Source organism: Cebidichthys violaceus, unplaced genomic scaffold (assembly GCF_023349555.1).
Source record: "Cebidichthys violaceus isolate CVI_PGR_0920_01 unplaced genomic scaffold, fCebVio1.0.p SCAF_2, whole genome shotgun sequence".
In the NCBI taxonomy this organism is placed as follows: Eukaryota; Metazoa; Chordata; class Actinopteri; order Perciformes; family Stichaeidae; genus Cebidichthys; species Cebidichthys violaceus.
This window is the reverse complement of record NW_027176372.1, coordinates 10,854,545-10,869,106: the sequence shown is the minus strand read 5'-3', so window position 1 is coordinate 10,869,106 and position 14,562 is coordinate 10,854,545. Positions and strand designations below refer to the sequence as shown.

General features: G+C 44.9%; 1 protein-coding gene across 1 annotated transcript in view; it reads left to right on the top strand.

The window, feature by feature from the left end:
• Positions 1-14,004, top strand: part of efnb1 (ephrin-B1) — a 56,299-nt gene extending 42,295 nt beyond the window's left edge. Inside the window, exons 3-5 of the mRNA XM_068714377.1 lie at positions 4,059-4,151; positions 10,156-10,272; positions 13,347-14,004. Of these exons, the coding sequence (XP_068570478.1) occupies positions 4,059-4,151; positions 10,156-10,272; positions 13,347-13,741 (605 nt within the window). The 3' untranslated portion in view covers positions 13,742-14,004. The remainder of the gene's footprint in view (positions 1-4,058; positions 4,152-10,155; positions 10,273-13,346) is intronic.
• The last annotated feature ends 558 nt before the right edge of the window (positions 14,005-14,562 follow it).

The window sequence follows — 14,562 nt, the reverse complement described above, 5'->3', positions numbered from 1 at the left end:
GACTCCGGTGCGCTAATGTAAACAAAAGCTGAGATAGGAATGAGGCAGGTATGAGAAATGGCACCGGCTCTGTTGTGACACTGTTGTTTGATACAGACTCGCACACCTCATGTCTAGCTCCCTTGCTTTGCCTGGAATGGAAGGAAACCGGCTCTGTTTGTGGGTGTTTTTTTTCTTTCTTTTCTTCTTCTTCTTGATGCTAAGTGTGAGTGATCGGATCGTGGTTGTGTCTGCCTATGTTTTCTTTATTTTTTTCTGAAAATGTAGGCATTATTACTGCCGGTGGTTACTGTGACTACCCGGCCCCAGCTAGGCTCGGCTCGTCTAAGTGGAAGTCTGAATGCTGTGGAGAATGGGGGGGGGGGGGGGGGGGGGGAGATATGCGGGCGGTGTGTGTGAAAGGTAGCCAATGAATGTCACCTCTCATCCACTTTCTCATTAAACAACCTGCTCTGTGTCTGTCACATTGGCTGTATCTATCTTTTCCCCATCGTTTGGTGCTTTGGGGTAGATGTTGCGCACGAGAGCATGCACGCGCACACAAACACACACAGACACACTGTATGAAAGCCACCAGCCCCTCCTGGGCTGGACAGGAATAATAAGCAGGATCATGATGGAGATGGAGGGGGGGGATGTATTCAGCAGGACCACCTGAGTGACCTCATTTAGCAGACCTGAGAATAAATATAGACCGCCGCGTCACACTTTAGCCTTTAGCGTGTGTCGTCTCGGCCAGTCAGCGCCGCATCTCTCGCACGTCTCCAGCCCCTTTTAGGAGCAGTCCTTCCGCTCCATCCCGAATGTCCTTGTGAAACCTGTGTGCATTTCGTGCACACGCAATTCACATATAATGCGCTTGTGGCAGCGGTATGTATGTGTACTATTGGAACGGGAGCGTTTGTTGCGGGCCAGCTCCTTTTTATTTTTCCCCAGCAAGGCTTTCTCTTGGCTGACACATTTGGTGCTGTAGATATTTCCCAACATCAACATTTGGCACCTGGTTTCTCTTATGACTTCAGCAGCTGTAGATCTTTTGTTCTCCCACTAGCCACTCTGCGGCCAGTGATCCACACCCACAAAGAGGGCCTTAAATCGTACCAAAAAAAAAAAACAGCTTTGGAGCCTGACCGCTTTATTAAAAAAAAAAAAAGCAACATTCCTTTATACAATGACCAGCTCTTTCGGTATTCTGGACTCCTCGCGCCGAAACCAGTTTGTTCCACTAAATCATTAGCAGCAGAGAGGGAGTTTCTTTGTTCTTCGTCCTACGGTTCGCTTTATCCCCTTGTGTTTTTATCTCCGCAGAGACACACAGGAAGACCCAATTCCCCAGTTTCCTCTTTCCAAAACACGACATGACCGTCGGCCTTTTAATATCTGGAAATCCAGATTTGGATTAACGTCAGTAGAGGAGAGAGAGCAGCTTTCAGATTAAAACAGAGCCGGCAGTGTGTCCTTGTTGTGGACGGCGGTTAGGGAGTTTGACTAACGTGTCTGGCAGTTATCTGTTTTCGAGTGAACACCGACATGATAAATGTAACTACGGCGATATCACACACGGGATGAAATGACAAACACAGGAGTATGTGCTGCAAGTTTTCTTTCTTTTTTTCACCGCACATTTGTTAATGGACTCAACAGTTGTTTCTGGAGTCAATTTCCATCTTGAATAGCGCTTAAAGGATGTAAGGACATAAAGAAATGTGGTTGGAATTGGTCACGGTTAATCGGATTATGACTTTCCATCGGTACAGTAAAAGCCTTGAATTATTTGACGTTTTAAACGGCCTGAGCACAAACAACGTATAAAGTGATCATCCCTTCATAAAAACGGCTCTCTTTCAGTCGCTTGCCCAAACGGAACCCTCGAAGGGCCAACTTATCATTATGCCACATCAGCTGCGGAGCCTGTTCAGCCAGCCTGAAGGAATAGCTTATTTAGATGACAGAAGTAAGTTAACGCTGAGAAGATTTGCTCCCCCTGAGTGGATATAAAATTCATAGCATGACGCTCACTCTTTTAGATTATTCGAGCGCCTTTTGAGCTCGATCTTCAAAGAGCTCAATATTTTATTTTTTTTCTCGCATAACCTTGCCCTGGACATTTAAAAAATTGAAAGAAGGGGAGAAATTGGGTGGAAAATGGTAGGATGAGGTCAGCAATTGCGGCAGCGTCTGGGCCATTGGGGGGGGGGGGGGGGCGGTGCGCCTGTTCACCTCACTTCACTGTCTTTGAATGTTCCCTTTACAAAGAGACATGCTCCCTGCGTAGGCTTTACATAAATCATAAGACTCACTTAGCCTTGAGTGTTCATTCACATTAATGTCCCACGTAAATTTCTCAAAAATCTTTCTGTTCCTGCCGCAGGAACCCCTCGTATATATTTCAGTGTCCGGCTCACTCGAGCCGTGTTGAGTCTACAGCCGGGGGAATTTGCCCGAAGAGAGCTGTGCTGTCACAATGTTATCGCAATCATTCCTCGCAAATTATCACGCACTCGCGGCCAGGCTAACAAAATGTTGTGGTTCCCCCTCATAATCTAGAGAGTGTGATCTGATAATGTAACATAATATTAGCGCAATTCATTATTTAGTTTTCTTCAATTTCGCTGGAGCACAAAGCTGAACTCCCAGAGGGCAAGAAAATGTCAACGTTAATAATACTTAGGAATGACAAGGCATGAATCAACCAGACGACCTTTTTCCGTAGCTACAGAGCCGGATTGCAGCACCGCTGGATGCAACTTCAGTTTATGGCAGGGAAATGCATGCAGAAGCATTGACACACCACACCATGGAGGGTAAGTATTTACCCTCCATGCCCCCCCCCCCCGTCACATCTGAGTCTGCCTCTCTTTGTGTCATCATTAGATAAGCACCCTCTCCGAGACTATCTCATCATAATGAGGGTGCCATCTGAAGCAATCACCCAGGGAGATGGTCATTGAGTTAAGAGGGAGGGAAGGGGAGGGGTAGAGTCAGATAGTGCAGATAAAAAAAACGAAATGAAGTGAGTGAAAAAGCAGAGAGAGAGAGAGAGAGAGAGAGAGAGACCAAGGCGGATAATGCAAGGAAGAGAAACAAAAGCATTTCAGAGGAAGGGAGTAAGTTAAAACAGCAGACTAAGCGGAGATGGAGATCGTTCGGGGAATTCCAAAATTAGAGCTGCCATCGCATGCGCCCACACAGGCGCACGGCCACACACACACACACACACACACACACACAGACGCGCGCGCAAACACACACACAACCGCCTTGCCCTGGCCACTCAGTGTTAAGGTCAGAGTCACACTCTGTCTCCCTAGGTCATTATCATGGGCCCTGAAATAGACAGCCAATTGTGTCACGGTGTCTGAAGTGAATGTGACATTGAATAAACAGCCTCGCTCAAGTCCGAGCAGAACGCGCACTTTAAAACAAATGGAGGGAGGCCGACACACACACACACACACACACACACACACACACACAGACACAGACACACTAATATAGAAATGGACATACACACACACACACACACACACACACACAGAAACATTAAGGGAGGCATTTAGCTCTCAGTGCTACCAGCAAGTAATGACACATGTGGCTCAGAGGGAGTAAGCAGCTCGAGGACTTGGCAAGCAGCTGGAACTCTGGCTGGCATGTCTCACTGTTCAAGTATGCACAGACAGAAAAAACACACACACACACACACACACACACACACACACACACACACACACACACACACACACACACAGGTCTGACCATGCTCCTCCCCTCAGTAGGCTCTAATGTTGTTCCATTCATTTGACTTCACTTTATTGCGTTAATGAGAGATATCGTTGAGAGGAGCTGGCGGTTGATTGAGGGTGAGAACGGCTAATCACTGGAACAGCTAATCAGTGCTTGTCGTAAATATTGATTGGTTCTGTGCGTTGTGGACGTGCTCATTAACCAGTGTGTCATCTTCTCTTCTCTCCTCCTGCTTCTCCCCCCCACCTCTCCTTGTCCTTCCCCCCTTCCTCACCTTTCTCCTCACACCTCATCTCCTTCTCTCCCCTCTCCAGCAACCTCCAACGGTACCGTCGAGGGCCTGGAGAACCGGGAGGGAGGCGTGTGCAAGAGCCGAGCCATGAAAGTCATCATGAAAGTCGGGCAAGGTAAACGTGCGCTCACCTCACATGTAGAAACACAACACAGCGCTGCCGCCTCTAAGCCGTGTTTCACTTCTGGTGTGACATTTTACATTTGTCGCCATGTGTGCCTAGCGTGACTTCGTCTGCTGCCGGCCTCCGACAGGACCTGCTCTGAAGAACTGTAGAGGTTTTATAAATATTGTTTATATGCCGTCTTTAAAGGCATTACTTGGGTTTTGGTTACTATTCAATATAACCATTTATTGACTGGTGGTGTCACATCTGGGTGATATGATCATATCGCGCAATCATTTTATAAAATTCTAGTGTCCAAATTAATGATTCCAAGCAAAATATAAGATTTGGTTTGCTGCTTTTGAGATGTAAATGCATAACAATGGCATGCAGTTTGTATTATTAAATATGATTTATTCATATTTAACGGTTTTATAAAGATGATATGTGATTTTGCAAGCTTTTGCATTTGATATATTGAAATAGATAAATATTCTTGTTGATAAACATTCCAGTCATATTACCCAGCTCTGTCATTAACAACCATTATAAGATCAAAAAGTAGTTTAAATATTAACACATGCAAAACAGATCATAACACAATATGGATACATTCAGAAATTAGTAGTGTCCTCTTTGCTGCTTTGTCTGAATGTATGTATTTTTAAACAGTTATAATCTCCCCTACAAACCATCCATAACTGGTTTATGAATAGTTAATGAATGATTGATAACACAGAACAATCGTATTTAATAATATATGATTAAACACACAAACACATCCCTACATCTCGTGGCCGTCATGGATGGAGTTTGTTTGAAGTTGTTGAATATAATGAATACCATAAATATGTCGTATTTATTAAGGACTTCATTCAAAGAAATGTATGTGATATTGCCTCAGTTTAGAACTAATGAATATAATTCATATAAAATAGGGGGACATATTTTTAAATGATTATATTGTTAGTGATATTATCTGCCTAATCACCAGGAGTTAAGTTGTTCAAAAATACATTACTATTATATTATACGTGTACAAATACATTGTGTTTTATAGTTTGTTATATAAATCATTAAATATTGATTTTACACAGTTTACTGATGCTAAAAAGGAGGATAAAATTAATTATTACTAAGTAATTACTATATGGTTATATTTACCATAAGACAACGCCATACACTGTATCACACTGAGGTAAGCAATGCTTTGATACCTCTGCTTGTATTAAGCCATTAAAGGCAATGTTGCAAATCAATAAGCAGGACTGCTTTATAGACTGCAGTATTGGATTTACAGGATTTTCCCTTCAGTGTGATGAAGTGCACTGATTAGATTAGGTATACGTCTGCCACCTGGTTACTTTGTCTACAAGCTGGGTCTCAGTTCAATATGTAGTAATAATGATGATACATGCAAGTTTTTGAACAATTACTTTTTATACACATAATTAGTTTGTTCAAATGGTGAGATCCCCAAGAAAAGAACAACGAAATAATTAACGACTGAGAAGAAAGGGAATGTAAAAAGGCCTCTGATATCCCTCAGCTGTGATTCAAGAATCTTCTAAAGTAATCACAGAATGAAAATGTGTTTGAAAGTCATATGTAAGTGCACGGTCGGGGTAAGTCATCTCAGAATTGCTGAGGGTAAACAAGCCGGCTTTGTTTAGATATCCTTGGACACAACATTTGGTTCGCATCATACTTTTCACTTTTAGACGCAGTTTTACTCAATATGTGGATGTCTATATCCTGAATGTGACAGCGCACAGTACACAGATGTGTTACTCTCTAAACACCCCCCCCCACACACACACACACCCCACCCCCCCTCCTCAGCGAGGTTGTTTTGACCCAAACAGACACTAACCGCCATATGAGGGGAACATCTGCCCGCCACGATGAACTGATTGGGGCTTAAGAGCTCGTTTTCAACATGTCAGGAATAAACTGAGACTTGCTGAGAAATCTGCTGTGTGTGTGTGTGTGTGTGTGTGTGTGTGTGTGTGTGTCTGTCTGTCTGTCTCTCTGCAAATTTGTGTGCAGATATTTGAATGTTGGCCAGTGGGATGACAGCAGCGTATCCTGGCAGTCTGTGGGAGAATACAAGCTAACAATCTGCTGATGCTAGCAAGGTCCGCGTCGGAAACAAATTCATCAGAAACAGTGAAAAATACCCGCAACAGTCTCGCGGAACGGACAGGCGTCGCATTATCTTTTCCATGTAGGTCGATCTGAGCATCCGACAGGCCGGGGATTGCAACGCCATTGCCAAGTGACAACATGGCTGCATGAATGCATGGCAGCACGAGCTTTTACACTAAACTATTAACCGGAGAAGAAACAAATCCCTGAGCTCACGTTAATGGAAGTTGAAAAGGAAAATGTGTTATTCGAGGAAACGTCCAGGAAAGCCCCCACCCCCCCTCGGCTCAAGTCTGTTTCTGTGGCTGCCGGCTGTTCCTCAACTTCGCCAGGGCCATGCGCACATTTCCCAAAACGGTCCGAAGCGAGCTGTCAATCAACAATCCATGTGCCCTAAAAACCTTGTTTGAAAAACTACTTTTAAATCTATTTCTGTGAGCAGAATATTTGATTCACAATGTGCCCATCCAACCCAGTAGCTATCAGAGGAAAGGCCGTGAGAGATTAGAGCGTCAACTGAAACTTTGATTTAGCTGCTGTTTACAACTTCTAAGGAAGTCACTGTTACACTGTAAAAAAAATGTCCTCTTCAAAAATATGTAAAAGAAATAATGAATACAAGCTGTTTTTGCTTGTGATAAAGAGGTATTAACGATTTATTGAAATAAGATGTAATATTTAGGTGGTTAAAAATAATGATCTATTTTGTAGCTATATTTCACTAGTATTAGGAAGCGTTGTGCGTCATAATGCATTGCAAAAAACAAGACGCTGTATCGCACTGAAATGTTACTTATTAAACCAATATAAGACAAGATTCAGTACAATTCGGAAGTCCTTACACACGTAATTAGACTAGGCTATAATTCTAATGTACTTACCATAACCCATAAAAACATGATGCTCTTATGAATTCTGATGCATTGTTATAGATAAGATAACTCAACATTATGTAAAATAGTTCAAATTAGTTCAAACTTGAGCAGCTACAAAGATAAAATGCTACTGAGGTCAATACATTCATGCATCAATCATAATAATACAAATATACTGTACAATAATACTTAGAGGAGGTTTACTCTTGATATATTTTACTGATAATACTTGCATAGTTTTACCCATGCGGTGTTGTTAATGCAGGACTTTTACTTCTAATGAAGTATTTTTGCTGTATGGTATTAGTACTTTTGCTTATGTAAAGGATCTGAATACTTCCTCCACTACTGTTATTCGACCGTTGGATATTGTGTTGACCATCATACATGTCAAAGAAAAGCATCAGTTCCTCATTATTCCAGCTTTTGTTACCATAAAAAAGCAATAGAACTGAAAAGTGATACTTTTGACTGACTCTATTGGTGCTGAAAGTAAACGTTGATTAGTTGCCAAAAGGGTTGACTGAAAGTTCGTTGAACATTTTTTTTTTTTATTACCAATGATGCGTTTTAGGAATTCATCGAAGCAACAAACTTCAAACACTCGCTGGTTGTAGCAGAAAATGTGCTGCTTTTTCTCTGTTCCATTGAAACAACAAATTGAATATATTTGTCTCGTGACCTGTCGGTCAGACGAACCAAAGTCTTTTGAAGATAAAGAACCAATCGTTATTTTGCAGCGACTCTAACCCTCTGCAGCCACGCTGGATGTTGTTTCAATTAACACGAAACAATCCCGGGCTCAGCTTGGCTCTGACCCCACACGCTATTGTGTTAAAGTTACGTTTCCTTCACCTCTGCAGCCGAATGCCAACGCTTCCTGCAGCCAAATCCCCGAGATCTTCCCATATGTCCACTCCGCGCCCCCATCGCACTTTGCTCTATGGATTACATCCCGGTGACTCACGCCAGTGCGCACATTGCTCCGTAGTGTATTTTCCTGTGAAGACACTCCCGTGCCTAATCACGTTGAATCATCGCTTTATGGGAAAATATGCGCCCGAACACGTCAATACCTAATTGTGCTTTAAACGCCTCGTGTTCCGCCTTTTGTCTCTATATAAAATGTGACCTGAAGAGGAAGCGCAGCTGATTGCAGGAGAAATACAGGCGGCCCATATTTTATACATTCATCGCTGTTCAGCGCTCTCTTTCTCCTCCACCACATCATGTCATCGTGCTCATTAGAAAATATGTTGACTCACCGCCTCGCACGCACCTCTCCCCCCTCTATCTCTATCTCTCCTCTCTCTCTCTCTCTCTCTCTCTCTCTCTCTCTCTCTCTCTCTCTCTCTCTCTCTCTCTCTCTCTCCTTCGTCTCTCAATCATTGTCTCCCTCACTCTCACTCCTCCTCCTCTCCTCACCGCCTTCTCCCTCCTTCTGGCGGGTTTTGGCAGTTCTGAGGTAGTTGCTGTCTGCATAGCTAAGGGAAATGTCAGCAGTACACACACACACAGAAAAATGGGTCAGAACATTAGAACGCTCCCCGCACATGCTCAGTGGTAGACGCTCGGTGTCGGGGCTATGTGAGTGAATCAGATCACCGTGTCCTCTCGTATCGCCTGCCGTACGCCAATGTTCCCCACTTCTCACTCCTGTCTTTTCTCATCAATTATTGACGGAGCACAACAGCTCACGGCTGGGTTCACCACTGCTGCAGTTGGTGCGGAGCAATGCGGTGGTCTGGACACGGACAAGATAAAAGAGGAGATCAATTTGTTCATAGTTATGTTATGTTTGCCAAAAAAACAACAAAAAACATGATTGCCCATGATTTTATCTTTGTCTTTCCTCTTTCCAAATGTTCTCCCTCTTTATTTTTCTCCCTCTCTTTTCTCTCGTTTATATCTTCCAGACATCCCACACCCGAATCATTTCCCCTCTCGAGTCTCGGCCAAACTGAGGTGGAAATAGAAAATAGACTGCTAGACTGTCAGGCCCTATTTTCACACACACACACACACACACACACACACACACACACACACACACACACACACACACACACACACACACACACATGGCCACACACATGCCACGCAAACTTGCCACGAGGGACTTTTAAATGTAAATTGCCTCCCCGTACGCCCTCCTCTCAGTTTCTCACACCCACCCCTTTGGGCAGGCCTTGGGGGCAGTTGCAGATAGTGCATCTGATAGTGTTCTGTGGAATCCATCAGGCCGGCTTCAGTAATAGTTTATAGCTGTCCTCTGTCTGCCGGCTCTGCCCTCATTAAAGCTGCGCCGCGTGCGCACCGGTGTTTACCGCGCAAAGACTTCAAAGTGCGTGCTCTGAAAATCACAACAGACGGACAGATAAACCGTCTGTTTCCTTTGCGTTCCCCTCAGAGCTTATACAACACCCACCCTTCTCTTCCCGTCCTCCCATTCTCTTCTCTTCAGAAGTGTGCCTCTTTCAGGCGTTAAATCCAGAGCAATAAATAAGACATATTATGGCCTTTTAACGTGATGAATAATGTACAACAATAAAAAGTTAATATATAACTACTTTACCCTCATTCTGCCATGCCTAAGTGTATTGTAAGTATATTCTAGGTGTGTGTGCGTGTGTGTGTGTGTGTGTGTGTGCCCGTCCCTCTCATGAATGTGTCAGTGTTGGGAATGCCTGTCTGAGTGTTTGCTGAAGGAGCTGCTGATGTAGATGTGAGCTCATTTTTTACGACAGGACAGGGATACTGGCGTGTTTCGCAGACGTTCGCTAACTTGTCCTTCCTCCTTTTTTTTCTGCTTTCATCTTCACTTCTTAGACGCTTTCAACACATGCAAAGATAACCTTCTCTGTGTATAAAAGATATATCAGAAGATAATAATAAATAATCCTTGCCGACGCAGGGGGAACGAGTCATTGTAATTCAAAGCATGCAGCTTGCCAAGGCTGAGTTTCTGTGTGTTTTGTGTTTTCCCACAGTCCCAAACGCAGCGAACCCCGTGGCGCCGGACGCTACCGAGAACAACGCCATACCGGAGTCCAGTCCCAGTCCGCCTGACCCGGGTCGGATCGGGCCCGAGATGCCAAGAAACCCTGGTGAGCAGATTGACAGACCAACACTCTCCCCAGAAAACTGCAGCTTCAGACTCTTTACAGAACGCTTTCTAGTTATTTAGAGTGCAAATATTTTAGTAAAATAAAGGTTTTTGAAGTGTAAAAAGGGAATATTCACAGCCTTAAGGCTTCCTCTAATAATTAATCACATTTAGCCTGAAAAGAGAAAATAAAAATCATAGTTGAGTCTCCCAAAGTAAGTATTCTCTCATATGGCTTTTTCATGCTGCAGGCATTCCTTTGATATCTGGGGGGTCAACAGGCAAAAAAAGTTGTAAAACCAAATGTTATACAGAGTAGGATAGCACTCGCCAAAATGCAGCTGGCAAGAAAACAATAAGAAACCACGCCCAAAACAAACATGGCTCACCCTGAGTCACTTTCTTATTCATACTGTACACAAAGTGTGCACTGCACCCAAGGAGACTCAAAGACATTCCTCTTTATAATATTTCTTTGTAAACCTCATTTGAATTGCAGATGAATGAAGATTAAAAGCAGAGATAATTGAAGGAGTCACTCGAGCCGTCCGCGGAGGCTCCGGGCCCCTCCTCCTTTTCTGTTTTCACCAGCACCTTTCGTAACTTCCTTCCCACAGAAGGGACCACTTCTCAACTTTTTTGACTTACTCCACAACTTTGTACTCCACAAACTTCCCCCAAGTACAGACCGTTCTGCCTGTCCCAACGCGATAAGCTGCCCTCATGTAATAATTGCTTATTTGACATTAGTTGCTCTATAAAAAGATTTCCTGAAGTCACTTTTCCCTATACCGGGGCTTTTACCTGTCTACCATTGTTAGATCAGTGATTATGTCAAGGAAGGAAGTGGAGGGCGGATTGAAGGACGTGTCGCCGCGGTTTGAGAGGGGCTGATATCCCAGGAATGAAATGCCTGACAGCCCCTCTCCGGGCTCCCCTTCCAGCGCCCAGAATGTACGAAAAATTCCTTGCGCCTCTGATTTCACCGATAAGTCCGGGAATCGGTAGCTTTCAGTGATGTCATTTAGCCGTGATAAGGCGCAGTTATCCCCTCCCCTCGGTAAATGGTTAAGTGAGGAGTGGTCAGTCGAGTGCGGAGACACAGTCATTAGCTGGGGATGGCAGTCTCCAGAGGTACAAGGCTTTTGTGTGGATGGAGGGGAGGGGAGGGGAGGGGGTGGGGGGGTCATGGACAGTAAAGAGGTGGTGGTGGTGGTGGGAGGAGGTGAGTGCTGCTCTTTGGTAGCAGCTGCATGCATACATGGAAAACAGATTTGGGTCTTCTCAGATTTCAGTCACCAGAGGAGCCAGTCACAGCCCCCCCCCCCTCCCGAGAACCCCAGAGACAAAAGGACAAAATAAAGTCAGATGTTCAGATATGCCCTTGTCGATTTTCTATTTTTTATTTTTTCCACATCTCGCTTGGCCTTTGCCATACAAACGTGGCCCCGACATGTCGCACGAGTTACCAGGGCTCAGCCTTATCAGAGCGGGAATCTCTGTTATGTGGAGTGATGTCTGCAGATTTCATTAGGAGTCTATTTTGAATGAGCTAATTCAATTAAATCACATCAGTGGGGCCGTTAGTCATGTAGAGCGAACAACAAACAGGGATGGGATCACCGTTGATTTAGGCACCGAGCAGTAGGATCTGCATGTGACGGGGGCGGCTTCCTGTAAATGATATGATCCTCGGATTGTTCCGTGGCCTCTGAGGGACTGTATGAAAATGATTTGGTTGGGGAGGGGCGCTGACTCTTAACCTCTTCTGTTAGAATGAAAGAAATCTCTAAATAATGTATCCAACTATAAAGCAAGGGATCTCTGTCTGTCTGTGTGTTCTTTGCATTTCTGGACAACCGTTCAACCGATCTGTCGCACACTTGACAGGCGTATTGCTGGGGACCTAAGGGAGCGCAGTGTCGAATTTGGTGCAACTTGGACACGCGACACGTTCATTATTTAAAAAAAAACAAGCACACGGCCCTCTGTGTAGCAGCGGGGGCAGAGATTAAGGGCTCTTTCGTCCGCAGCGGGCCTGACTTAAATTCACTGCTCTTTCTTTTGCTGCTGGATGCTGGACAAAGCCTGCTAATGTCACATGGCCGCTGGATAAAATGTTACAACCAGAATCTTCTTCATCTCCCTGGAGTCAACATGAGCAGATAGCAAACAGGAAGTAGAATCGAAGCAGAGTGTATTTCACCGGTGTTTCGCGACCCAGCTGTGTTTTTTCTCAGAGGCGGATTTAGGGATTTGGGCACCTCGGCAAATGCGGTCTTGTTTTACTTCTCAGCCTTTCTCTAACTGGGGATGTTGGTATCGGCAATGGTAGTAGAAGAGAGCAAAGTAAAACTATTAACTATTAATTGTTAAAAAAACTATGAATACTGCACAGTCAAAGTCCTGCTTTCACATGTTCTCTTCAGCTCTCTATCAGGACAATGTGCTTACATGTGACATATGTTCAAGGTGGAGCTTCTAATTTGAACGTGATGCCGGATAGTTTAATGAACAGTACACACATTTGAGTTGTTATATTTTGTGAGCCAAATCTGAATCTGCAACGTAATCAGCAACATTTATTGTAGTCAGTTGAGTTGCATATTTGTAAGTGCTTTGGGTCCCTTTTGTAAGTTATTTCTGGGTACAATGAGTTTGAATAACACAATTCACTATTTTTCATACCTAAACATCATAATATATCCACAGCTGTTTAGGGCCCTTTTAATTTGGGGCCCCAGGCTCAAGTTGCCGACCAAGTGTTCAGCTCGTTCGGTTTGTTTTAAACAGGCACTGCACACGTTTATTGCCAACTTAACAAAATAGTGGAAACACAGCCACTCTCTCTTTTGGAATAAAGAGCTGCTAAATAAACTGTTATCCTAGCCACCAAATGTGTGAACCAGGAACAGGCAACAGCTCTGTGCCGAAGGGCTTGTGCACTGCAATATTTTCACCCCACCCCGTATCCTCTGCATATGGCAAAACGGACCTTTATGGCTCACATGAAAGCCATCTTTGAATGATTTATGCACAGTCCCTTAGCCCTCTCTTTTGTATTTCTCTCTGTAGACCACATGAATCAGGACCAGTCTGGAAACTCTGGAAACTCGGACGGTATCCTCGGCTCCAAGGTGGCCGTGTTCTCCGCCATCGGGGCCGGCTGCATCATCTTCCTCGTGCTCATCCTCCTCCTCATCATCCTGCTCATCAAGATGCGCAAGCGCTCCAGGAAAAACGCCCACTCGCAGCCCCGCCCCTCGGCGCTGTCTCTCAGCACGCTGTCCAATCCCAAGCTGCCCGGGGGCACGGCTGGCACGGAGCCCAGTGACATCATCATTCCGCTGCGGACAGAGAACAACTACTGCCCTCACTATGAGAAGGTGAGCGGCGACTATGGCCACCCCGTCTACATTGTCCAGGAGATGCCCCCGCAGAGCCCCGCCAACATCTACTACAAAGTCTGAGGCGCTCGGCCACGCACAGCCAGCGACACGGTCGGGAGGGAGAAAGAGAGGAGCGCTTGATTTATGTCCTTGGGAAGAACACTTTCCTTTGCATTTTAGGGGACTTGATGTGTCTTCAAGCCCAGTATTATTTCTACCACCTGCTGCACAAATCTGGAGAGACAAGCACTGACCAGTAACCAGCGGGGGTTTGTGAGCTGACTGATGGGAGAGGTTTATTCTGTTTGTTTGGGTTGTCTGACAATCCCCCCCCCCCCCCCCCCCCCCCCCCACCTCCACACCTGCTACATCTCCCCACTGTGCTCCGAAGGGGGGGGGGGGGGGGGGGGAAGCGAACCAACAGATGGAACTCCAGCTTCCTGGTTTTGCTGTCCCCTTTAACAGGCAGGATATAACTTATCTCAGTTCCCTGAAGTACGGTCTGTGCTACACCCAATTAAACACACCATCCCAGCACACAAGCCAGGAACAGGCAGACACAGGCCCCGGACGCCACTCAGCCTGCAGTTTGTGTGCAAGCATTACACGTGTGGATGTGTGTGTGTGTGTGTGTGTGCGTGTGTGTCTGTGCACGTGTGTGTTAGTCAGGGCTCCGCGCTGAGCCAAGAAACTCTCCAGGTAGCTCAGGTATCAGACACAGCGTGTGAAAAATAACGTGTTCCTCTCCCTTTCGCACCTCTGATGTTTGCCTTACTTACTATTTTTGATGGAGGATTTCCTCAAACCCTGATTCAGTTCACAAAGCAGTTGTATTTTGTTAGACTTTTCCTACAAGTGCACAATGTATAGAGTTGAATAGATCATCATTATTACTCCATGTT